We start from the raw sequence: 23,896 nt of genomic DNA, 5'->3' as shown, positions 1-23,896 counted from the left end.
TGCCCACTTCACCTCACCTTAAAGGACTTACTTTAAAATTTACCTAACAAATCTGTTGCTTGTTAAAAGCCCTAAAATCTCTTTAAGTAAAGATTTCTTAGATAAGGTGCTTAAATTATCAACAAACAGTAACTATCCTGATACGTTAAAAACATTTATCAGCAACAGAAAATATATGAACACGCCCTAGTGCAGACTCCCTGCGCCTGCCTTGCACTGGCGGCACCAACCTCACCTTCCATGGAGCCAACTCAGCCAAAGGGAAAACACAAACACAGCAAAGGCACGTGCAGGGCTAAAGAGGTGTCACAGCCAACGAACGTGGAGGGACCAGCTGAGCCTGTGCCAGCCCCAGCGGGAGAAAAGTCCCATTCCAGGCATGACAAGGCAGCCGCCTCCTATCCCAGCTGGGCTTCAGCAGAAGACAGCAGCTCTCCCCATCCTCTCTCCTGCTTGGGGTGACAACACTTCGTAACCTGCTAAGGGAAAGAAACCAGCTCTTCTTATATCGCCTGGACATGGCCAAAGTGATGGAGGGACGGGCCGAGGGAAACTGAGGCAGCAATTCCAGCAGCTCGGAGCGGCTTCCCTTGAGCTCCCACGGCGGCGGCCCCGTGCTGCCACCTGCGGGCAGCGCCGGGAATGACCGCTCCGGGAGCAGCACCGGGAATGACCGCTCCGGGACACAGCGCCGGGAATGACCGCTCCGGGACACAGCACTGGGAATGACCGCTCCGGGACCCGCACCGGGAATGACCGCTCCGGGACACAGCACCGGGAATGACCGCTCCGGGACCCGCACCGGGAATGACCGCTCCGGGAGCAGCACCGGGAATGGCCGCTCCGGGACACAGCACCGGGAATGACCGCTCCGGGACCCGCACCGGGAATGACCGCTCCGGGAGCAGCACCGGGAATGGCCGCTCCGGGAGCAGCGCCGGGAATGACCGCTCCGGGACACAGCACTGGGAATGACCGCTCCGGGAGCAGCACCGGGAATGGCCGCTCCGGGAGCAGCGCCGGGAATGACCGCTCCGGGACTCAACACCGGGAATGGCCGCTCCGGGAGCAGCGCCGGGAATGACCTCTCCGGGACACAACACCGGGAATGACCGCTCCGGGACCCGCACCGGGAATGACCGCTCCGGGACACAGCACCGGGAATGGCCGCTCCGGGACTCAACACCGGGAATGGCCGCTCCGGGACACAGCACTGGGAATTGACCGCTCCGGGACCCGCACCGGGAATGACCGCTCCGGAACCCGCACCGGGAATGACCGCTCCGGGACCCGCACCGGGAATGACCGCTCCGGGACACAGCACCGGGAATGGCCGCTCCGGGACACAGCACCGGGAATGACCGCTCCGGGACCCGCACCGGGAATGACCGCTCCGGGACCCGCACCGGGAATGACCGCTCCGGGACACAGCACCGGGAATGACCGCTCCGGGACACAACAGCGGGAATGGCCGCTCCGGGACCCGCACCGGGAATGACCGCTCCCGGAGCAGCACTGCCCATGAACTCTCCCTGCAGGAACACCAGAGCCAACTTCCAGCCTCGGCTCCTTCCTCTCATCCCGGCGGCAGAGTCCAGGATGCTTTTGAGATCGATTCTTCCAAATTTCAGAATGCAATTCATTCCAACACATCACTTCCACAACGGCACACGTCACATTTTAGCTTCATTGACGCTACTCCTGTGCTGTGTCAAGTCTCTTTTATTACAGAGCATAAATAGTAAAAAAGTGTATCCAAAGGCCTGTTTTAACTTTCTCTGCTTTTTATCTGCCGGGTCGGTGCAAACTAAATTTCCTCACACATTAACTATTTAAAGTGTAGACAATTTCAGCTTGCACAGGAAACTCAGAATGCAAGTTTCCTCTTCTTTCCCAAATAAATGGATTATCTCAGAACACTGTTACATAATGCTACAGAACACTCCAGCATTATCTGTTTCAGACATGAATAATTCCTGTGTATTTAACAACTCCTCCACAATTAGTAAATTAAAGTATTTTAAATTTGGTATCTGTTCAGAATATGTATTGCTTTAAAAGATATTAATACATACCTACCGGTCTAAAATATGTGAGCAATACAATGAAATTATCTTTGTAAAATATAAATCAGAATAGTGATGCAAATATTTGCATTTGCATAGTTATGCAAATTCTTAATCATGAAGAACAATCGCTGCTGTTAAAAAGCATGTGGCCACTAGGAATGGCTCCTGAGGAGGTCAAAGCATTCTTTCTTGATTTCCAAAATGACACATTTTAGCTTCTAACTACTGAAATAATAATTTGGAAGTTCAGAGATAAAAATACCTTTTATTACTACATTCACATTCCACTTTATGTAGTCTGATTTTTAGATGTCAGCACAGGATGAGTCAGCTTTGTTATTAACAATTCAAATGAACAATATATATTCAGCAAATTGATCAAGGAATTTAAACAACTTCTAAAATTAATTTTAACAAAAAAATCTGCTGCTTATAATTTATAACAGAAATGGAGACAGCACAACAAGAATACAGTTAACCATATTATTTAAGCAATTATCATGAACAAAAGTATTCTTAAGTCCTGTCACTGGAAGAACAAATGAACTTACAGACATTTTACCAGTATGGAAACAGACACAAACCAATAAATATGAACATTTATAAACACTCAAGTAACAGCTCTGTCATGGAGAGACAAAACCACTGAGGAATTTCGATGAATTCAAGCCCTCTGACTTCTCAGGTTTGCTACAAAACTGGACAAGGTTTCTATTACCAAATTGTAATTCCTGTTCATGTGTTTGACTGAGCTGATTGATGAAGGTCTCGATGAGGCCTTTGGTGTGGTCTCTACAAATGGATTATTTGCTGTAAACAGCAATTATCTCCTGCTAATACCAACATTCTTCCTTATCTGCTCATCGTGAGCACAGAGATACTGGGGACACTGTGTGGCAGCTAAAGCTCCTGGCACTGCCTTGGGTCACTGAACAGCAGCTGGATTAAAGAAGTTATCCTAGAACAGGCATGTACACACTACCAATTATAAGATAAAGCTGTTATTTTAATAAACTAACTAGGTTTCATTTTTAACAGGCTATTCAAAGTAAAAAAAGTTTAAAGTTGCAGTTGCTGTCAGACTTCAGCTCACCTGGAGTGCACAGCACAGGAATTCTCTGTCCCTGACCACATCAGCAGAACCAGCAACCGCAGCTTGCCCAATGAGCAAACCCAAACCATGTAATACTGGTCAAATTCCATAACAAAGCTAAACACAGATGTTAATCTTGAAATTAGGATGAGGGCTTGACATTTCAATTGAATTTACTTGTTACATGACCTAATAGTATTAATATTTGTTAGTTATGCTGGTGCTTATTTATAATTAAATGTAACGTAAGAATAGCAGCATTAAAGATGAATATTTTAAAAGTATTTAAGATTTTATGAGCAGGCTTCCAAGTATTAATTATAAATGACAAAAAAAAAAAGTGTGAGCAGTGCATAAACGGCAATTGTGATCATTGTAATGAATCATAAAAATTAATAGTACTTACTGTAATGACTCTAGTAATTATTGAGTTAAACCCAGTAGTTCTTATAACCTAAGGAACGTTAGAGAACTGTATTTGACAGTTAAAATTTTTTTGATTTTTAAGTCTACTATAAACATGAACTTTCCCAAATAATGCAATTGTGCTTTATTGAAGAGCTAATTAAAATCAAAGTCGTGGGTGTGGTTTGGATCTGGTGCTAAACTGAGGATCACAAACTTACATGGAACGCTTGCAAAGCTGTTTAAAAGAGGGATAAAGGAAAGAGATCCCACCTGCATTCAAAAAAACAGTCAGCTTAAGGTCACAAAAGGTTCTGCATTCCCAGAATGTGGGGTTCATCCACACTTTTCTGACACCCTGCTCCTGCTTCATTTTTGTCATGCAGCTCTGTCTGCCCAGCTAACTGAGATGATAAAAACTCAGACAAAAAATGAGTTTCTGATTACCAATAGTATGAGGCATAAAAACCAGTGCTTTTTCAGAAATTTGTGTCATGCATTCTATTGCATCATGAATTCTATTGGAAACGAAAGTGTTTGTAGAAAGGAGATTTAGTAAATGTTTTCTTGCATTAAAAAAAAATCATGTCTTTCATGTGCTCACCTCAGCCAAGTATAAACACTGAAAAACACCGAAATTCAGGCAGCTCTCAGTGATACTGAGGGATAAATTTGCCTCAGATCAGTCTGCAATTCTGTGAGTAAAGCTGGAAAAAACCGAATGCAAGGTGAAAAAACCTACCCATTCTTTAATAAATGACCCTGAAATGAGCTGTTTTCTCCCATTCTGTTATTACATGTATGTAAGAAACCAGCTGAAGGTCCCCTCTAACTTTCACACTTTGCAATGGTACTTAGGCTGCACAGTAGAAACTGCAGCAGGAAGAAATATGAGCACAGAAAGGTTTCAACAGCTTCCAACCAGCACCTTTTCTACCTTTCTAACTGGAGGTAGTTCCACACTTGGAACTGTTCAGTTACAACTACTGAGAACAAGGAAGACCAGTCTGTTTGTGCATTATTTGTCTTTGATGTTGAGAATCCACTTCACGAGTTGCTTCTGTTTTGTGTTCCCTCGGAGCTGCTGTTTCTGTCCCATCTAAAACAGGAACAATCTCACTGGCAGAATTTTCATTTCTCACAGTAGAGTCATCTTGGAATGATTTCAGGGCAACTCTGAAAATAAAATTAAATACTGGGATGATTAACCAGAAAGACAAGTAAATATTTCAATAAATTTAACAAGTATGCAGTTTAATCTAGTGGAGAAAATGCTACAAATATGTAACTACAGCACATCTTTTACCTTGCACTTCACTTGGGGAATCAATGTACCTTTTGTTGACTGTTACATTACAAGCCATGTTACTGAGTGTGGTATTCTCATCAGAGGAAAATGAAGCATTATTTAACTGGAAATTTAATTATCATACGCATCCTTTTTCTTTTTTAATTATTAGCAACAGCAAATCTTGACAGCCCCAGTCTCACAAGTCATCATCTGCAAAGCCACACTGAGGATCCCACAGGCCCCTTCAAGTTGTGCAAGAAGTGGACAGTGATATATAAATACTTGCAAATGTCAACTTTGGGGAAAAGCCTTCTGAAACAGCACAGAAATTTTTAGGTTTTGTGTGAGTCAATTAATGAACTGAGTATTTGCATGAACAACATCTGAAGATACATTCTCACAGCTCTAGAAAATCAAGCTTTCAGATGAAGGTATTTACAAGATATCAAAAGGAATTGTTTGCATGTAGGAAAACATTAATAAACAGCAAAATCTAATTACTGAAAAAACATAAACACTGCAGCTGTAACACTTCTCTCTAACCATACCATTAGAGCCTCACCAGTGAAAACAGAAGTGTCAATGCTAATGTAAACTCAGCTGCTGATATATATTCATTAGATTCAGAAAAGTTCCAACATTTCTTCTTCTCACCATGTCAAATTTTATCTCAGTGCAGACACAATCTGATACACCAAAAGGTGAGGTTTAGGGACATCTAGGCCTAAGGTGTATCTCCATTCTTGTCTCTTACTCCACAAAAACCACCTGAAAGCATTGCTAAGAAGGGAGTTTAGGAACTCATTTGCAGGAGCAGGGAACAGCCCAAGATGGTACCCGTGCAATGACCCAACTCACATGACAAGAATTTCTGACACACAATAAAGCCTATTCTGAAGTATTCTTCCATTATTAGCTTCACTGTGAAACAGTAATTAAGCAGCAGGGAAGATTTGCTGCCTTAGCCTTTTAGTCTTGATTCTAATTTACATGATTAAATTCTGACTTAGTCACTGATTACCTTCTGGCTTAACACACTTTGGGTTCTCATGGATTTTATTTTTGCCTTTGCTTCTTTTTCTGGGTGTAGCAGTTTTTGCCCTCACCAATCCACAGTTTTCAGCATGCTTACACATATTACTCTGTCAGCATAATGAAGAAAAAAATGTATCAATCAAATATTAATCTATGTAAGCAATTTAACACACACAAAGCAAATACAGTTCTGACAGACAAATTTTGGAACACTAACTGAAGACTGACTTAGTTAACAACTTCCATAAAACTCCTGAAGATTTTCCAGAATATATACTAAAATTCTGCTTTAAAAGAACATTGCCATTTGGTGGGTATAAAATAAAAGTTACCATTTTTTGGTTCCTGGATAAGCAAATAAAGTTTTACATGTAAATTCTGTATGTGGAAAAAGGGCCACGTTTACTTTAAAGTGTGCACAGTTAACCCAAAATGAGAGAATGTTCTCACTGCATACGGTTTTGAAGTGAAAAATAATTTCTTACTTTCCTTGCTGAACTGGTCCTAGCTATCCTAAAAGTACTCTTTAAAATAAATTTTTTAGTTCAGACTGAATTTACTCTGCATCACTACTGAAAAGCACATTCCAGGCTCAAATACTATATTTTGTTCTGTATCACAATATCCCTGAAAGTGATTGCTCATACTTCATACTTCTAAGCAGCCCATGCACAAAAGATTTATCAAGAAGATAGGCTCATCTTTCTAGCATTTCAATTTCAGTGTTTATTTGTGAAGACTTACCCTGGAAATAAGCACCACTGCACTATTTTAGTTGGACTGCAGTCACAAAAGTTTTTATTTTCTTAAGGTAAACATAACCCCAAAGCCAACTGTACCTGGCAACACCATCACCAGAGTAATCAGTATTTTTTCAGGGAACTGAAATACCTGGTTACATGTGCAGCTGCACTGAGCACATTTGAATCTTTTCTCATTCCTGTGAGTCTTCCTGTGCTGAAGGAAAGCGTAGCGCTCGTGGAAAGCAGCTTCACAGTCCCTGCACTTCACTGCCTCTTCCATGTAGGAATGCAGATTCCTCAGGTGCACACCTGGACAGTTATTCAAAACAATTCATTCAAGTTTTTATTTCCAAAGTTTTGAACAAGAGTTGAGCCGTGCATGGCCCTGAATACTGTAAATCTTGTAGAGGAAAATACAAAAGGACCTTCTCTGCTCTCTGCAGTAGGGGTAAAACAGACAAATTAGTTTAAGATTAAACTAAAGTTGCAGCAAGATGTTGTAACTTCCCAAAGAAATCAAGCAGTTATAAGCCTGCAACTGATTGATTTCAGTGGAAATAATTTAACAAATCAAATACTCAAAAACTTTCCAGTTTTAATACAGCTTTTTCATGTATTTCTGGAAACTTGAAATTTTATATAGGTTTTGTTGTTACTGGTCAGCTCTATTGCTTCCAACACTTCTGAAAAAACAGAAGGTCACAGTGCCACAGATATCAAGCAAATAAAAAAAAGGAAAAAGCTAAATCTTTCCTACTTTGCATTTTAAACAAATTAAAGTATCAACCACAAGATGTCACCACATCTCCTTGCAGGAGGAACTTACCTGTAAAACTATGAATACATTTTATGTAAAACATTCTGTGATAATATGAAGCCATATATAATATCTTTGGTGAAACTTTGTGAAAATTAGAGATTTCACCTCTACTTATCTTCACATTTTATTTTCAGTGTTTTCCTTTCAACTCACCCAAATCACTTTTTCGGGAAAGATAGCTACTACAATGTGGACACTGGTGTTTTGGCACATTTTCTCCATGCTTTTGTAACATGTGGATTTTCATGGTACCCCTTTGAGTGAATCTGGCTTGGCAAACATAACATTCATAGTGTTTTTCACCTATTAAAACAAAATCAAAATAACATATGCTTAGAAACTCTACTTATTTGATACAAATGCAAATTCCCACAGAACTCAACATCCATGTTCTAACAGCAACAGTTCCCAGACCAACCAAAAGTTAATATTAGTTGACAGTGCACAAAAGGCCAAACAAGCTTCCAGAAGTTTACATAACTGATTGCAACACAAAATCTTGGGTTTCCTGACTCCACAAGTCAAACTGATGAAGTATAAAGCCATACATATAATTCTAAACTATGAATCAGGAATTATTTTAACTGTCATCTACTCTTCCTTGAATACTTCATGTACAAAAATGCAGAATTATCCTCAAATATGCAAGGAGAGGAAGCCAACAGCTGTAGACCATCATGATAAGAGTGATACACCACCAGCCATTGATAATGGTGGGGAGAGAAATTAGGAAATTATTTTCCTGCTATTCTTCCCCAAAAAGCCACATCAGGTGTGACTATCACTAAAAATTACATCAACACTGGCAACTGGCACAGCTTTGAACCAACTCCAGACTGGTTCTGTGGAAGAAGTCCTTGCCACTAGTGGGTAACACTCTTGAACTCTTCCAATTGGACTCTTGTGGTTGACTCTCATAAAAAAATGAGTCAGTTTAATTGCACCAAACAGTCTCAAGATGTGAACCAATGCGTGACAAGTGGAGATATTTGGAAAATTTGATTCAAACCACGCTGTCACACTCTGATTCAACCTAAAACATTAATCAGAGCACAAATTACATATCATAATTGAGCCAAGTTAAACTCTGAAGTATAGGATTGATACCCACTGCCCTCTGAGATTACTTGCTTGTTACAGAGCTATGACAGGAACATGCTGCTTTCAACATTCAAGCAATTTAATTCTTTGTTGACCAAATTAGTTGCTGGTAGTCTGGGGTCACAACAATATCCACGTTCTGAACAGATATTTTAAAATCTCTCGTCAGATACATCTCCATGTAAAATCAAGTAATTGATAAATAGAAGTGATAACTTGATCCACAGAAAAAGAAATCTTTTTCTAATATAAAAGAGGTTTAGGAGGAACAGCAAGACTAACTACTAGCACTGCTGGGCTTCCAACAGCCAAATCCAGAACACTGAAAGAGAACATGTTTTTTGGGTGTGTTTTTACTCAAAATCAGAAATAAAAAAAGGGCTAATTTTGAGGCTGAAATGAAATCCTATGAATATTAAGCAGCTGAGGCCCTAGGCTCGATCATTACCCCAGAATCTTACCTGTGTGAGTTAACATGTGCCTTTTCAGTTTATAGGCATCTCTGCTTGCATAGCTGCACAGGTCACAGGGGTAGGGCCGCTCTCCCGTGTGCGAAAGAACGTGGCGTCTCATTTTGCTGGCCTCAGGTAAAAATAAAGATATTTTCTAAAGTAACATCTACATTAGAGATATACTTAATTAAAATATAAGCAATTTTACATACTACACCTACTGCAATTTAAAGCATTGCATTAATCCCAGAATTAGCACTCTCACATCCATGTTTTTTTCCTGCACAATCAGCCTGCTGTGGTTTTAGGACACTTCTCCACTCTTTCCCCAGTATATCTTACTTCCATGTTTAATGTCCTCATTAGCAAAATGCAAGATTTTATGATAGGAACATAAAAGATAGAACTTTAAAAAGAGGATACCTACTACTGTCAGGCTATTTGGCTATACAAACCATAAAATTCTTTGAAAACACTCAGGAAAATAAATGAAACACCTAACTCGTTATCCAGAGTCTATTCACCTTCAAGTCCCAATGAAGCACTTTCACTGCAAAGTTTAATTCAATTCTACTTTTTTAATACTATTTTTCTGATATGTATTACATAAATACTGCAGGTATGTGATTAGGAGTTACCACCTGTTCAGTTCCTCCATTTATAAACACAATTAATGAATTCACTGCTAGATTCCTTCAAATCTACACCTCGATTCACTTAAATAAAATTAAACATGACTGCCAACCTTTGCTACCAAAAGTAAAATAATTTGCACGCAAGTATTAGAGAGCTCCTTCAGCTTTTTCATTCAAGTAAAGCTTACAGGAATGAGAGTTCTGTAACAGCAGCGAATGCTGAATAGCTCCTTATTGAAACAAGGGAAAGAATAAGGTAATTTAATATCAGCTGTCACAGTTTTTTAAGATGCAAGCTATCCAAAATCTAATTATTAAGATAAGGTGCATGGAATAAAGTTCAGGCTTGCTTACAGCTTTAGATCTGGACACAGCACAAATTCAGATATTGAACATCCACTAAACTGCGACTGTGATTCAATCACAGGTGCATTTCTGAAAGCCTGTGTATCCAATTCAATTGCAATTTCGAAGTGCACCCTTAAGCAGACTCTAAGGTTTTTATCTCTTGATTAAGAAAATTCCAATCCTGGAAAAAACCCCAAACATCATCAAGTATATAAACATAATATATGAGCTTCATTTTAGACATTAGCTGGTATTGTCCTACAGTACATAGAATGTAGTGTAAATGAGGACCAAGAATGCTTGTGTAGGACCAAAAAGTCTAGCAGCAATTTTAGCATAATAAAAAAGAAAATGCTCTTAAAATGCAACGAGTTAAAAAACCCTAGATAACTGTATGAATATTAATTTGGAGCAACACATTTGCAAATATCACTACATGGACCAAGTGAGGGTTCCAGAAATTCAGGTCACTTGTTCCTTCTCTTCAGGGTGATGGGGATGAAAAGATGTGCACACAAATGCAATGAAATTCATAGCACCACAAAGTTGTCGCCATCAGCCACCTTGCAGTAACACTGCAGCAACATAACACATAAACGCAATCCATCAGTGTGTCCAAGGAGATCAGTAGAGCCTGGACTTCTCAAGATTAAAAATCTGGGCAAAAATTCTGTGTACGTTAAAATCTTGGCACATGAAAGCCTCCAAACCCTCCCAAAAGATTCAGTAAGGTTGTACTTACTTCAACACTGGAGTATTCACATATTGTGCACTTGAAAGGCTTCTCTAAAGTGTGTTTGTACCTCCTGTGTCGTGAAAGCTCCCCCCGGGTCACAAATGCTGTGTCACACTCACTGCATTTATGGGGTTTGTTCCCTGCAAGAATACACCATTAGAATCTTATTTAAAAACACAGCAATGTGATCTGTCTGCCTTAAATCAACATGTAGAATTTTTTAATAGAATGTTTTCTGATATTCTGACTTTTTATATACAATAAATCATAGAATGATTTGGGTTGGAAGGGACCTTAAAGTTCATTTTGTTCTACCCCTTGCTATAGGCAGTGACACCTTCCACTATCCCAGGTTGCTCCAAGCTCTGTCCAACCTGGCACTTCCAGGGATGGGGCATCCATAGCTTCTCTGGGCAACCTGTGCCAGGGCCTCACCACCCTCACAGAGAAGAATTTCTTCCATATATATGCACACAATAAGTTTATAATAAACACAGTTTATCATTTTGCTTCATGTATTTATACAGGAAAATGAAAACATCACAGAAAATTCGATTCTGCACGTAGGAATGAAGCACAACTGAAGTCACTGTTCAGCTGACAAGAACTGTTAGAATGGTACTAAACAAAATAAACAAATACCCACACAGAGTTTCCAATTACACACCACGTCTTTTCAGTGTGGAACGCCAAAGAAAATCAGAGGAATTTCTGAGCATAAAATGATCACAGAACACAGCTCCAAGGCAAAGTCACTTGACTATTAATTCAATTTTGAAGACAGTATGGAACATGAAGTATTTTCAAGCATCAGGTACCTGTGTGTGTGTTCACATGGTTATGCAGCAGAGTTGCTGTACGGAAGGTCTTCGGGCAGAGGTGACACGCGTGACGTTTCTCATCTGAATGGGTTTTCAAATGACGCCTAAGACTTGATAATTTGACTGAGGTGAATGTACAGAAAAAACAGTTGAAACATTCTTTTTCTCCTGCTGGAACAAAGACACATTTACACTGTACATGCCACAAAATAATGACTAGTTTTCAAAAAATATCACCAATTTCTAAAGAGCCCCTCTAGTCTAGGTAAAACTATTTCAAATTTCTACATCAAAGGACTTCATTAAGACTTAAGTGATTTGCCCCCAAAATTGTGTTATTTGTTAGTGAAACAGTTTAGAACCTAATTCCAGGAAGCCTAACTCCTAACCTAGCTGCCACCTCCAAGAGAGGATGAGACTTCCTCTCTTGATACCATCATTAAGACTTACAACCTGTGCAACAAACTTCTTGATAACAACTGTGTAATTAGCACTAAGTAAGTTTATTCAAAGATTTAGAAATGGCAGGTTAAGCTGTTCCCAGGAGCTTTCTGGTGCTCCTGAATCTGCAAAGTGCATATAAAAAAATCATGATGTAAAAGCCTTTTTAAAATTACTGGCTGAATTTGAGGGGAAAAAATCAGTTATTTTAAGAAGTCATAGAATAAAGTTTATAGCACAACAGTAATGAATGTGCAACACTTTCAGTTATGAAGAAGATTTGAAACTGTGAAATGGCAAATACGTCATATTTGAAGAGTCGTTCCAGAACAGTTGTCTCTGCTCCCAAGTGTGCTCTCTGTAATGATTTTCATGCTGAGAACAAAATGCATTTTTTACAATGCTTTATACCACACAGAGATGTGCAGATAACACTTCACTTCAGTAACAGCAAACAAAAACACTTTATTGTCATTTACTCATTGTGGATTCACACCCACACAAAGGAACATTGTTAGCTTTGTTAAAACTGCTCAAATGTGCTTCCTATAAAGGCTGTAACTAAAACAGGGGACATTTAACAATTTGTACGGTATCCATAGAGAACCTCGGCCAAAATACCTTAACTTCCAGATACAACACACATTTACAGACTCAACATCATTGATGTCATCCGATTTTTACAGTACACACACACAGTTTCTAGGGAAACAGATGCTTATCTGTTCCCTTCTGAGTCAGTCCTTAACTTCTGTATCATACTTTTAGGTTTCTAACATCTTAAATCAGCCATTTCCTGTTACTTTTATTTAGGTTCTGGAAAAGGCTTTGCTGACAGGTATTGACTGATACTTGCCCACCACCCTGTGCTGGCAATGTGGAGCCACTCTAAGCTCAACCATAAACCTTCAAACATGCACATTTTTGAAGCTGAATGAGTGAATCAAGAGATTAAATAAATTACTAGGTTTATTCAAAGGCATTTATACAATATTAACTTTGAAATCTCCCTGGAGGTTTCAAATACCACACACTGTTCAAAAGACCCTTAATTTCTAAATGCCATCCAAAATGTCTCTCCTGAACACAAGGCAGATGACATCAGCCTGAACAAGGTCTTCAAGCACTTAGGGTTGGAAGGTATTATTTCGTCTTCCAAATTTCCACAGAATGTTAAGACTTAACCTAATCTAAACTTAACAACTACCACTGTGAGCATTTAATGTAAAATTTCAACCTCAGTTCAAAATCTCACTTAACAAGCCTTAACTAAAAATGAACTACAAAGATTATTAACTTTTTACCTTTTTCCTGATGTGGAGCACAAGCCACAAATTTTAGATTCTTGAGATTTCTTACAACTGTTTGTTCTGGTGCAGTTGGATATTCCTGCTCTTTACTTTCACTGAGTAACTCTGACAAATCATCACCCCCTTTGCAGCTCTGACTCTTTGTTTCCCCAACAGTGGAAAAAACTTCCTTTCCTTCCCCCTCTGCAGATGGGCTCAGTTGCTGGATGTTATTTTCAAATGCAATGGCATCATTATCTCTGTCAATCTATTTAAAAAAAGAATATGTTTTACAACTTTCTCAATCAAAGGCAGTCAGTAGTGGCAAATCAACTGAGCAGTCAACAAAATGCAAGCTATCAATTCATTCTGATTTTCAGTCTTATGCATGTGATGGACAAAACTGCAACAAAAAATTTGCATTTACCATACAGCAGCCTAACTGGTAAGTGAACAATTACTAAAATTGTGCCCTACCTCTTCAAGATTTTATCTAAATTTCAGAGCATCATTTTAAGATTACAGCACTAAGAATACAGAAACCTGTACCTTTATTTTTTTAAAGAAAATATTAAAATTTCATATCAGTACATCAACCTTTTAAAAGAAAATGAGAAGTATGCTCTGTTTTTTAACAAATTTAGGATTTCAGCAGACTAATTGTAATGCCTTCTTTGTCATATAACAATTAACCAGGTTGTGATACTTCTTGTGTTAGCTAAACTTAAATATGACCTACCTCAGAAATTACCTAGTGGTGGATGAATTTTATACGAAAAAAATAGTATTTTATTGTAAAACCAATATAATAGCTAATACAGAACAAATAACAACATTTGCATATCCTTTCTTAATAAAATTCATTTCAAATGGGACTGCATTACACACCCAGCTTTAACAACTACTGCAGTATTGAACTAATTCAATTAAGAAGGGAAATTGCATGAGGCCACTTAAGAGATTGAGGCTGTCCAACCAAATAGTACGAAACTGGTGAACTGAATTTAAAACTGGTCTGAATTTCAACAGTTAAATATCATCTCGATAATCTGTGTCTCTTCCAACTCAGAATATTCTCTGAATCTAGAAAGCCTAAACTTTTAGTTTGTCCTTTTAAAATGAGATGAAATTGTAAAAGGATGTACTACGGACTAGATACTTAAGCTCAGCAATTTAGAAACAATAATACTGACTAATACTTAAGATAGAACCAAATCGGTGTGACCGTGCAAGCTAACAGCGAACAACAAACATGTCTCTACTTTCACCTTATCCAGAACTTGTACCTCCATCAGGAGCGTGTCTGGTGGTTTCTCTGTCGCTTGGTTTTCTGAACTCTCTTCCTGCCCTTCTTCTTGCAAAATATGGATCTGCGCCAGCTCCAAGTCATAGAAGACGCAGATGCCCTCCCGCAGGGTCACAGCCATGCCCGGGGGCAGGCTGTGCGCCACGGCCCGGCCCAGCCCCGGCGGGGCCACGGGCCCGACCAGGGCGGGCAGAGCCCTGCAGGCTCCCTCCACGTCCTCCTCCCCTTCAGACACACCGAGTGTGCGGTCGGTGTCTTTCACCCTCCTCAGGAGACGGGGCCCACTCGGGCGGACGCGTGTCCCGCCCGCCCTGCGGTCACCGGCTCCGCTCCTCTCCTCCGCTCGGCTCAGCCGCCGTTTCCGCTGCCGGCCCTGGTTTTCTTGTAGCCCCGAGGCCGCGCACGCTGCTGAGCGAGCCTGTTCGAGGTTAAACACGAGGGCAAGCCAGCCCCGGCCCTGCCTCGCCCCGCAGCCCCGAACCCCGCACGCTGCCCGGCCTCGCCCCCTCAGCGCTCCTCGGCCGGGGCCCCTCACGGCCACTGCGGGCGGTTCCCCCGCGGGGAGCTGGGTCCGCGGGGCTGGTGGGCCGGGTGGGCCGGGGCCATCGCGCCCGGGCTGCCCCTCGAGGGGAGGTGGCAGGGAAGGGGCTCAGCGCCCTGCCGTGCACGTCGGCAGGGCTGCCCTCTGCCTCCCTGTGCCGCTCCCTCAGCAGCGGCTGGGGTGGGAGCCCACTCGTGGGGAGCATCTTGTGGGAACAGCTGCTTCTCACCCGTTATTTCCTTATGAAACACAAAGCCCCGAACCTGCAGAGGTTTCCCTCCCAGTGCACGGGGTGCCCGGTGCTCCCCGCACACGGCAAGTCCTGTCAGAGCAGCTGCCGTTTTCTCACCCTCTGAGTGAAGGCGAAGATCTCTTGGCCTTAATTGTAGGCCCTTAACCTTCTGCTCCCACTTGGCTGAAGACCACGGGGCTGAGCTCAATTGGTGTCTGCACTTGCAAAATATCTGAAGCACTTGCCACATTTCTGCGGCGGAAAGCCTCCAGCCGGGAGCCCTACGCTGGAGTGCTGCTGAAGGGCCGCCTGATGCTGCCGCCACAGAAGTGTTGTACAAAATTGTCTCAAGTGGCTTTGCAGAGGCAGTGGAGCGATGTATAAGCATCGTTACACTGTACCTTAGGCCAGGATTGGTTATTCAATGAGAACAAGTTGAATGACTTTTTCAAAGGCATTGTGAAAATGTCTTTGAGGTAAACTTGCACAATTTGAGCGACTTAACATTTAATCTTCTGTACTCTTCTAGACTAGTAATTTCCAGCCATCAAACATTTTCTAAAATCCACTTACTTTGAATACTCTATTATACGCTGGTGCAGAGGACAGATTTGGAGCTTTACCTCTAAATATTAGCTCAGTGCATTGCAGGGTACAGTACATTGCACAGGGAGTGCAGCCCAGTGTGGTCCGGATCCTGCTAAACTGAATTACTGAACACTAATCAAAGCCCCAAACCAGGGGGTGGCTTTCCTTGTCGGTGGAAGTAACCCAGTAAAACTGGCACTTGTGAAATATCCATAGCACAAACAGCAGCCCACACCAGTGGCCTTCAAGCGGTACCCTCACATGAGGTGGGGTTATTGCACCTTATCCTCAGAAACAGCAACCAAAAATCCCGTAAACACCCTTGACAACTCCTGTCCACAGTTCTGTAAAATCTCAAATGCAAAAATAATACAAAATGTTTACATTTAACAGCTTCACGTTAGTCATAACTATTCTACTGCTTGGAATCAACACAAATCCAAGGCAATTATTTAGGTTGGATATGTATTCCAGCAACTTCGGGCTGATATTTTGGTTAGACACCACATTATTCATCATTCACTAATCCGTGGGCTCTCAAAACTAAAGAGCAGGATGCAGAGTACACAATATATTCACATAATTAGGCTGCCAGTAACTCTGGCCAGAGATTTTATTCCTTACATATTTCTGAATCTTTTCAAGTTGCTACATATACTGTGCAATTATGATAGTTGAAGGGCACTGTAGGAAAGAAGTTGTTATAATAATCCACCATCCTTTAGGTTATTTTAATGAGGTTTTCTGCACTTCAACCGTCATCAGCTTCTGAGAGCTGTCCTGCCTTGCACTTCTGCATTATTAATACCAGCACCATCCATGCAGCTACAGTAGAGGCCTGTCATTATTTCTACTATTAACCGATATTTCCAAGGATTTATAACTCAAACGCAGAATAGCCCTTCAGTTCATTTTTTGCTGAATTTAAAGGAACCACTTGGATCAGCAATCTACGAATTCAACCAGTTTCTGAGTAGGTTTTGACACACTAGAGGTTAACAGCTCCATAATGGCCTTTGTGGTGTGTTGTGTGTGCAGTCTCCAGTTACTGCTGCTGCATCGTCTATCTCTAGCTGCAATCAAGCTTCTACCCACTCCACTGGGAGTCTGGTTCTTTCTAACACATCAACAGCCTGCATGAAAAGTCTCTCACAAAAAGAATAGAGAGCCATTTTATATTTTAAGTCATAATTATACTTTGGGGAGTAAATGTTCAATATGAATTATTGTTTGCTAGGAGTATTTTATAAGGAGCATAAGAAATGTAATGCAGGCACATTTTCTTGTGCTAAAGTAACGTTACATAAAGAAACAAGATTCAGCCACAAAATTGCAGATAAATTGCTGATAAGAATCTACCAGTGCCTGAAAGGCAATACATGGACAACTAAAATCCTCAATCAGCAGAGTAAATTCTATCCTGCACTAAGGAAACACAGCAAACTTTGTTCTGATCTGCGGTTTTCCACCCAAGTATAAACAGTGCAGCTGATTTTTTTTGAGAAGTAAAATACTGGGTTATCTGTTCAAATTGTCAGTCTTAAATCTGAATAATATCTTTTATAATATTGAAGGTGTTTAACACGTGCTAGGTGGAGCTGACTTTTTTAAAAGCTCCGTTATCATGTGCATAAAGCATATTTGACCTCGAATGTAGTTCAAGGTTTGCTTCCCTTACTGTGTTTCAGAAACTCACTTTGGATGACTGCAGAGGCTGTTTATCCAGCCTCTTTGGTGATGCTTTGCACCTCCATCACAGGTTCTAAACTGCAGTCCTTTGATGTCAATGGAAGGATTGCCATCAATTTAACTGGGCTTGGAATTAGGCCCAGAATAGATAACTATGTGAAGCAAAGTGGGATTTATTTACACATTTTTGACCTGTCCACAAGATGCAGAGTAAATCAGGAATGCCACAGTGCACTTAAAAGAGAAAAAGATAAAAAAACAGAAAAAGACCAAAGCAAAAAAACCCAAAACAAATGGTTCAAATTTAACCTCCAATGCTCATAATTGTTTCATTTATGACACTCCACCTTGTAGTTAAACCCTTCCCTCTTCTCCAGAACATGACTCCTGTTAGTCTACGAGAAAACCCAGTCTCTGTTGTGACTTATTTTGACAGCTTTAATATCATTTTCCACCTGGCATCTGGAAAGTTTTCCATTTTCACTTTCCACCAATATCTCACTTTTGTTTCCAAGTATGTGTCGCGTTCACACTGCACCTGTCAGTGGTGTGTATGCCTTAGCACCGGGCTGCAAACATGCCCACCTTCCCTTTGCTCTTACCCCAGGGACAATCACTACCTTCAGCACCTCTTTTGCAGTGAGATATTGCTCCTCTTAATAACGACAGCACCAGATAACCTCCTTCACACCATCACCTGCTTCAGAGAAAGTGAAGATACTTCTACAATCTTCTAATTCATCTTTCTAATTCATCTGGCTCCTTTAAATGTTGCTCAGGCCTTGAAGCTGTCGCTAAATGGTTGAAATCTTTTTGCTGTATTTTCTGGTGCTCCTTGTTCCTTTGGTGTCCCACTTTCACAAATATGAAGCATTTCTTCAGAGACCACCAAAAAGCTTAATTAAAAAGAAAAAAAAAAGAAAGCACGTCAGCTAATGAGTGTGATAAAAATTTACGTTCTTTTTGATGCTGTTCTAAGCAACTGAATCTTGCAGATTCAGAATTAAGTCAGTGCTTCAGTGCTGGCCTGGAATATTCTCAGGAGAAAATACATAGTTTGATCACTTGGAAAGAAGAATATTATTAATTTTTTGGTTTTTTCCTCCAGACCTCTGGTTCTGAGATGGAAGCTACAGTTTATTTTAGCAGACATCATTTAGGATTCACATCTGACTTGGATTTCTTGCCTGCCCCAAAGAACACACTTCTCTGCTCCCTGTTGCTACAATCACATAAAAACTAGTCAGACCTCAGACCCAGGAACATCAGAACATACAGTCCTACTTGTTTCCCTGCTGAATCCCCAAAGCAGAGGGAAGATGGGAGCACAGCAAAGCAAAGCCAGATGGAAATCATGCTGGAGGGTATTGATTGACTAGTGTCTAGGCAGGCTATAAATTACCACTTCTCATGCAAAGAGGAGGGTGAGCAGAGCTGCAGAGCTGTCTCGGGGCACAGTGCTTGGACTGTGCTGTTCATGCAGGATCAGCTAAATTCGGGTTGTGCCTAAGGCATGGGGAAAGCCAGGCTGTGCTCACTCTCCAGTGCTCATCTTGACTTTGAGGAGACAAATCATCTCTTTAAATATGAGTGATTCTTGCAGCAGAACAAAAGCAACTCCTATTAAGTTGAAAGACTTAATGCTTTCAAGTATTGTCTAAGCTCTTAAAATCCTGCTCCATACTGTAAATGGTTATAATGACATAGCATGACAAAAAACCAAGACATAATAGAGTACAGATGTGGGATATATAAAAGGGGAAGTATTTAACATAAGCTTATTGGAGCTGAAAGTACCAGGGATGATTGATTGCTTAGACACAAGTCAGGGAAGTGGTCTAAAAATTATTAACCATAATTGCAATTTGTCTATTAACTGTTTCATCTAACATTGATATATTTAGAAACAATCCTGCCATCTAGTAATACACAATTTGCTGCTTGTGGCAAACAGCAGAGCTGCGTGCCTGGATCTGTTTGGAGGAAGGATGTTTATTGGGAAGCATATCACTTCTTCCATTTCAAAAGACATTAGCGTGGTTATACAGTTAACTACACCTCAGTGACTTCCACTGTTTTTACAGAATACTCGTTAATCCAAGAGATAGCAAAGAAAGTTTTAACTGCAACTGCTCTTAGTTAGTTATTACAGGTTTCTGTTGCTGTTTGTGCAAGGGTCGAAGAGTTAAAAGTTTAAAAGGCAGAAAGTTTTCCTCTTGTTTTGACTAAACTGGGGGAAACGTGCTGGAGCTGTGCAGAATTTGATTGCCAAACACAGAGAGAAGATACACAGTGAGAAAATATAGTAAAGGTTTAACCCAGCTGATGTAAGAAACAAACTCCAAGGATGTCCATGTTTCCTTCTTTTATCGCATTGTTAATCTTTAATCAGGAAAACAGTTCTGAGAACAGCTCTTCGTGCACAGCTGAACAGACACCAAAACCTGGAAGTTAATAGGATCACCGAAGAAAGAGAGTATTAAATGATTGTCCTAATAAATCTGTGAGATGTACAACCCAGAGGAGTTCAAATTCTGCTTCCACTTGGATATGCGGCAAGTGCACGTTAAACCTTGCAAAATCAGCAGTAAGGAGGTGGTTGGTGGGTTCAGAAAAGCAGTGGGTTCCTGTGCACTATTTTTTCCAGCTCAGATAACAAATTGTCTTGGGTGTTAAACTTTCTGAGGAGTCCTAATCAACTTCTTGATTCAAAAATCTGAAGAAATCAAGAAAATTTGAGGGAACATTTAACAACTTGTATATTAATGTCACTTCACTGAACAGCAGGTGATATAGTCCATGATATTTATCAGCAGACATACCTTAAGTCTTAGTTTTCTGCACTGCTACTGACTATTGAGTCATCACTTAGAGACCACGACCAGATAGCCCCAGGCTTCTCCATCAGGATCTGGTAATGGAAATATGGTAGAGCAGGCTTAGTTGTACATCTTTTCTGCTCCTGTAAGAAGAAACAAAGTCAGCCTTATAGTCCTTGTAGTCTTAAGCATCAAGATGAGGCAGTGTCTAGAAAGCAGATGAGAATATCTGGGTGACAGATTTTGTGAATCATGATTATTACTCTGTTCAGAGCTGCCTCTGGAAACTGAAAGTCTCTTGATCTGTCATTCATACCCATCTTTTGTTTAAGATCTTCTGGGCAGAGCACATTTATGCTTCACCCAAAACAAAAAGGTACTTAGTGCTATTGCAGAGCAAATACCTGAGCTCTACAAGGTTAACAAGTGTGGGGTTTTTTTATTTTATTTGCAGAATGCGAGTTGGTTGCTATTCATTTGTACGTACTGGTTTAAGCACGCATGTAAGAAACTCCTCTTTACATAAATATTATTCAAATACATATGTATCATCCTGAATCAGTAAATTTGGAGGGAGTTACAGGTGGTCAGTCAAAGATGCATGTGTAGCTGAGTCCGAATTCTGTCTTCCTAAAAGCATAAGAAAAAAGCAGGATTTCCAGGGTTCAGTTGAACTCCTGATCTCTTTACTGAGGGTTGTTTGTAGAAATAATCATAATTGCGGCACTTGTCTGGTAGGAACTATTTACAGTGACCAAACAAAAGTGCCTGTACATTGAAAAAATCCCATTGTGGTCCACTGATGTTGCCTTATTCCTATTAGAATGCTGCTAAGCAGAAGTGTACAGTATGTAGGACTTCACCTGACCTGTTAACACTTACATAAGTTTCCAGTAAACAGGGGATTTGTTACAGGGATTATTGGTTTTTGTGCAATGTTGATTTTCCTCCAGCTGCCAGGTTCAAGAACCAAAAGGTATGTAGTGCTTGACATAGGCACATTTGCCTTCTGACCTTTAGATGTAGCTTGGCTTTCATTTCTGCATAATCAGCTTTTTTATCCTGTTGTTTGGCTTTTAGTGTTATAAAAATGCTTGAAATATTAGTCAAAGCTATTTTCTTGGGGAAAAAATTACAGAACAAATCTCACTTGAAACAGAAAACATGGTTCAGCCCAAGTTGCTGCTTTTGTGTTGCTACTGAAAGAGAAAAGAGGTTTTAGTAAATGCTTTTCATTACAAGTAAGAACTTACTATTTGCATTACAGCAACCTAGTGAGGACCCAGCGGGGACTCTCTGTGGCACAGACAACAATAAGAAGAGATAATGATCATGTCTAATTAGGGTTTAAACTCCTCTAGCTGGGAACTATCAACCAAACTAGGAAAATTCATAAGAACAGGGAGAAATTGGCATTGTCTCCTCCCAACCCCCTTCCTAGGAGATGATAAAGGCTTGGGGATGTAGTTACATGTCCAAAGTCAAATGGGAAAATCCATTGCAGAGGAAGAAACAGAACCTAAACCTTCAGAATCTGCTCCCACTCTTACTGGTTAAAGCCATGCTTCTTCAAAGGAGTCAGCTCAAGAAGGACGTACAGAACTGTGACCAGTGGGTCAGACTGTGTGTGACAAGGGACTGAAATGTTGAGGGAGAACAAAGATACATGGGAGGATTTAAAGGAAAGAGAAAAAGCACATTGCACAGGTAGAGCTGGGTAGCTCTGAAAGGACAGCAGTGCTGCTAGAAAGCAAAGCATCGCAGAGAAATAATGAACAGTGTGCAAGAGGAAGGAGCAAGGGGAGCCACGGGTGTCTCATCCTAGAAAAAATAAACAATTTTAGAATATAAAAAGGTGCTTCCATGTAATTTCTTTAGGCCTGAGGAGGTGAAGTCTCTCTAAAAGGACATACTTAGCAGGACACCAGTCATCCACAGGAAGCCAGAAACTCTTGAACGAGAGGTGCTTGAACTCGTGTGCAAGGATTGTTTGTCTGTTCCCCTCTCTCCAAGTTGGAAGCAGGGAGTCCTTGACAGCTGCAAACACACACCTCTGTGGTAAAAGAGATTTCACTCCAGCAAGGGTAACCATTCTTATTTGCAGACTGGATCTCAGAGCCATCTGGGCTTTGTGTGACTGGGCAGAGGAGATGCTGAAAGGTAAAGGAAAATGCAAACCTTATGCTGGCTGGTTTTCACTCTGGTTTGTATGGTTTGTCCCCTTCTCTCCTGGCTATGGTTCTACTGTTCATCCAGCAAAAAAACCCTGCAGTAACCATGCAAAAGTTATAATTTTGTTGTGGCTAGGGTAAAGTCAGTCAAAGTCTTGGTAGGCCCAAACTCTCCACGTGACTATGAGATCTTCTGCAGTAGATGCAAAGAGCTCCTGAGCTAGCAGAATTACACATACCCGGATGCTGGTCAGGTACCAGTGGCTACAGAGCCCATTACTCACATATTCACACTGATCCTTGACAGGGCTTTTTTTAAGAAAGGACAGTATTCCTTTAGGGAAGAGTCCCCAGATTAGAGTCACAGCTCAAGAAATGGCTCCAGAAGAGCGACTGCTTATCAAAGTTAAGATTACATTAATCAATCCCATCTCCAGAGCTGAGCCTGTAAAAGTGAGCTTAAAAATAAAGTAATAATAATAACGACAATAACTATTTTATCTGCCCAAACAGAAGAACAATGAGCAAGAAACCAGTGTGCCCATGGTATAATGTCAGCCTTGGCATGTACTGTGGCCCAACCAGGACTTCCCCTAAGATACAGCTCAGGATTGAGCACTTGAGCTGATACTAAACTGAGCATCAGAGGTTGGTGACTTTCTTTAGAGACGTTAAATATGCATCGGTGCATGTTCCTGGCTGCTGAAATTTGCTTCCCTTTGTTTTGAGAAATGTCTGTTGTCAAGCTGAAAATACTAATGGAAGTGCAGTCTAATCATGATAAATCTGGGTATTTTTTTCCTCTCCTCCGCCATCAGAACAAGCCACTTCATTTTGAACATGGGCAAAAAAAAATTACATCGCCTTTTGTAGTGATCCACAAATATATCTTGCAATCTGCCCAAGACAAATCCTGTATCATTCAGGGTTGGAAAGAAGGAGGTAAGAAGGAAAGCACTGTGCCCCCAGTTTGCTGCTACCTGTTGTGGCCGGTTGCAGAGGCTCAGGCTCACGGTTCACACAGCGCACGCGGAGAGGAGCGTGCAGCACGTGTGGCAGGGCCCCCAGACCTCCTGCAGATGGGTCAGTGCCGAAGAACTGCCTGCAAGGAAAGGGGCTGTGAGGCGGAAATATCACACAGGGCTGTGCCGGGTCTGGAATAAGCGCTTGGCTCACTCACAGACTCTTTTGCAAATGCAGGCAATTTGCACGGTTCACTTTTTCTTCTGGAAATAGAGAGAACAATCCCTGCCCTGCTCTCTGTGAGCTTG

General features: G+C 41.0%; 1 protein-coding gene and 1 long non-coding RNA gene across 5 annotated transcripts; both read right to left on the bottom strand.

The window, feature by feature from the left end:
* Nucleotides 1-2,314: 2,314 nt before the first annotated feature.
* On the bottom strand, nucleotides 2,315-14,766 carry CTCFL (CCCTC-binding factor like). 2 transcript variants are annotated; one of them, XM_069034351.1, is made up of 9 exons: nucleotides 14,566-14,766; nucleotides 13,295-13,547; nucleotides 11,547-11,720; nucleotides 10,735-10,868; nucleotides 9,019-9,139; nucleotides 7,610-7,759; nucleotides 6,785-6,945; nucleotides 5,880-6,000; nucleotides 2,315-4,743 (listed from the first exon to the last, which is right to left on the bottom strand). In XM_069034351.1, exons 1-9 carry the CDS (start codon nucleotides 14,704-14,706, stop codon nucleotides 4,733-4,735), a joined length of 1,266 nt encoding a protein of 421 aa, XP_068890452.1. In that variant the 5' UTR covers nucleotides 14,707-14,766; the 3' UTR covers nucleotides 2,315-4,732. The 2 variants fall into 2 exon arrangements, with proteins under 2 accessions (XP_068890452.1, XP_068890455.1); XM_069034354.1 differs by having other exon boundaries at nucleotides 11,547-11,717.
* An 11-nt stretch (nucleotides 14,767-14,777) lies between these two features.
* Nucleotides 14,778-23,893, bottom strand: LOC138121130 (uncharacterized). Of its 3 annotated transcripts, none has more exons than XR_011156092.1 (5): nucleotides 23,606-23,893; nucleotides 22,368-22,607; nucleotides 20,458-21,653; nucleotides 19,038-20,351; nucleotides 14,778-18,531 (listed from the first exon to the last, which is right to left on the bottom strand). It is a non-coding gene; the product is annotated as an uncharacterized lncRNA (long non-coding RNA). The 3 variants fall into 3 exon arrangements; XR_011156093.1 differs by lacking the exon at nucleotides 19,038-20,351 and having other exon boundaries at nucleotides 20,458-20,597; nucleotides 21,605-21,653; XR_011156091.1 differs by lacking the exon at nucleotides 19,038-20,351.
* Nucleotides 23,894-23,896: the final 3 nt, after the last annotated feature.

The sequence above is a fragment of the Aphelocoma coerulescens genome, chromosome 20 (assembly GCF_041296385.1).
Source record: "Aphelocoma coerulescens isolate FSJ_1873_10779 chromosome 20, UR_Acoe_1.0, whole genome shotgun sequence".
Classification (NCBI taxonomy): domain Eukaryota; kingdom Metazoa; phylum Chordata; class Aves; order Passeriformes; family Corvidae; genus Aphelocoma; species Aphelocoma coerulescens.
This window is presented reverse-complemented; position numbering and strand designations above follow the sequence as displayed.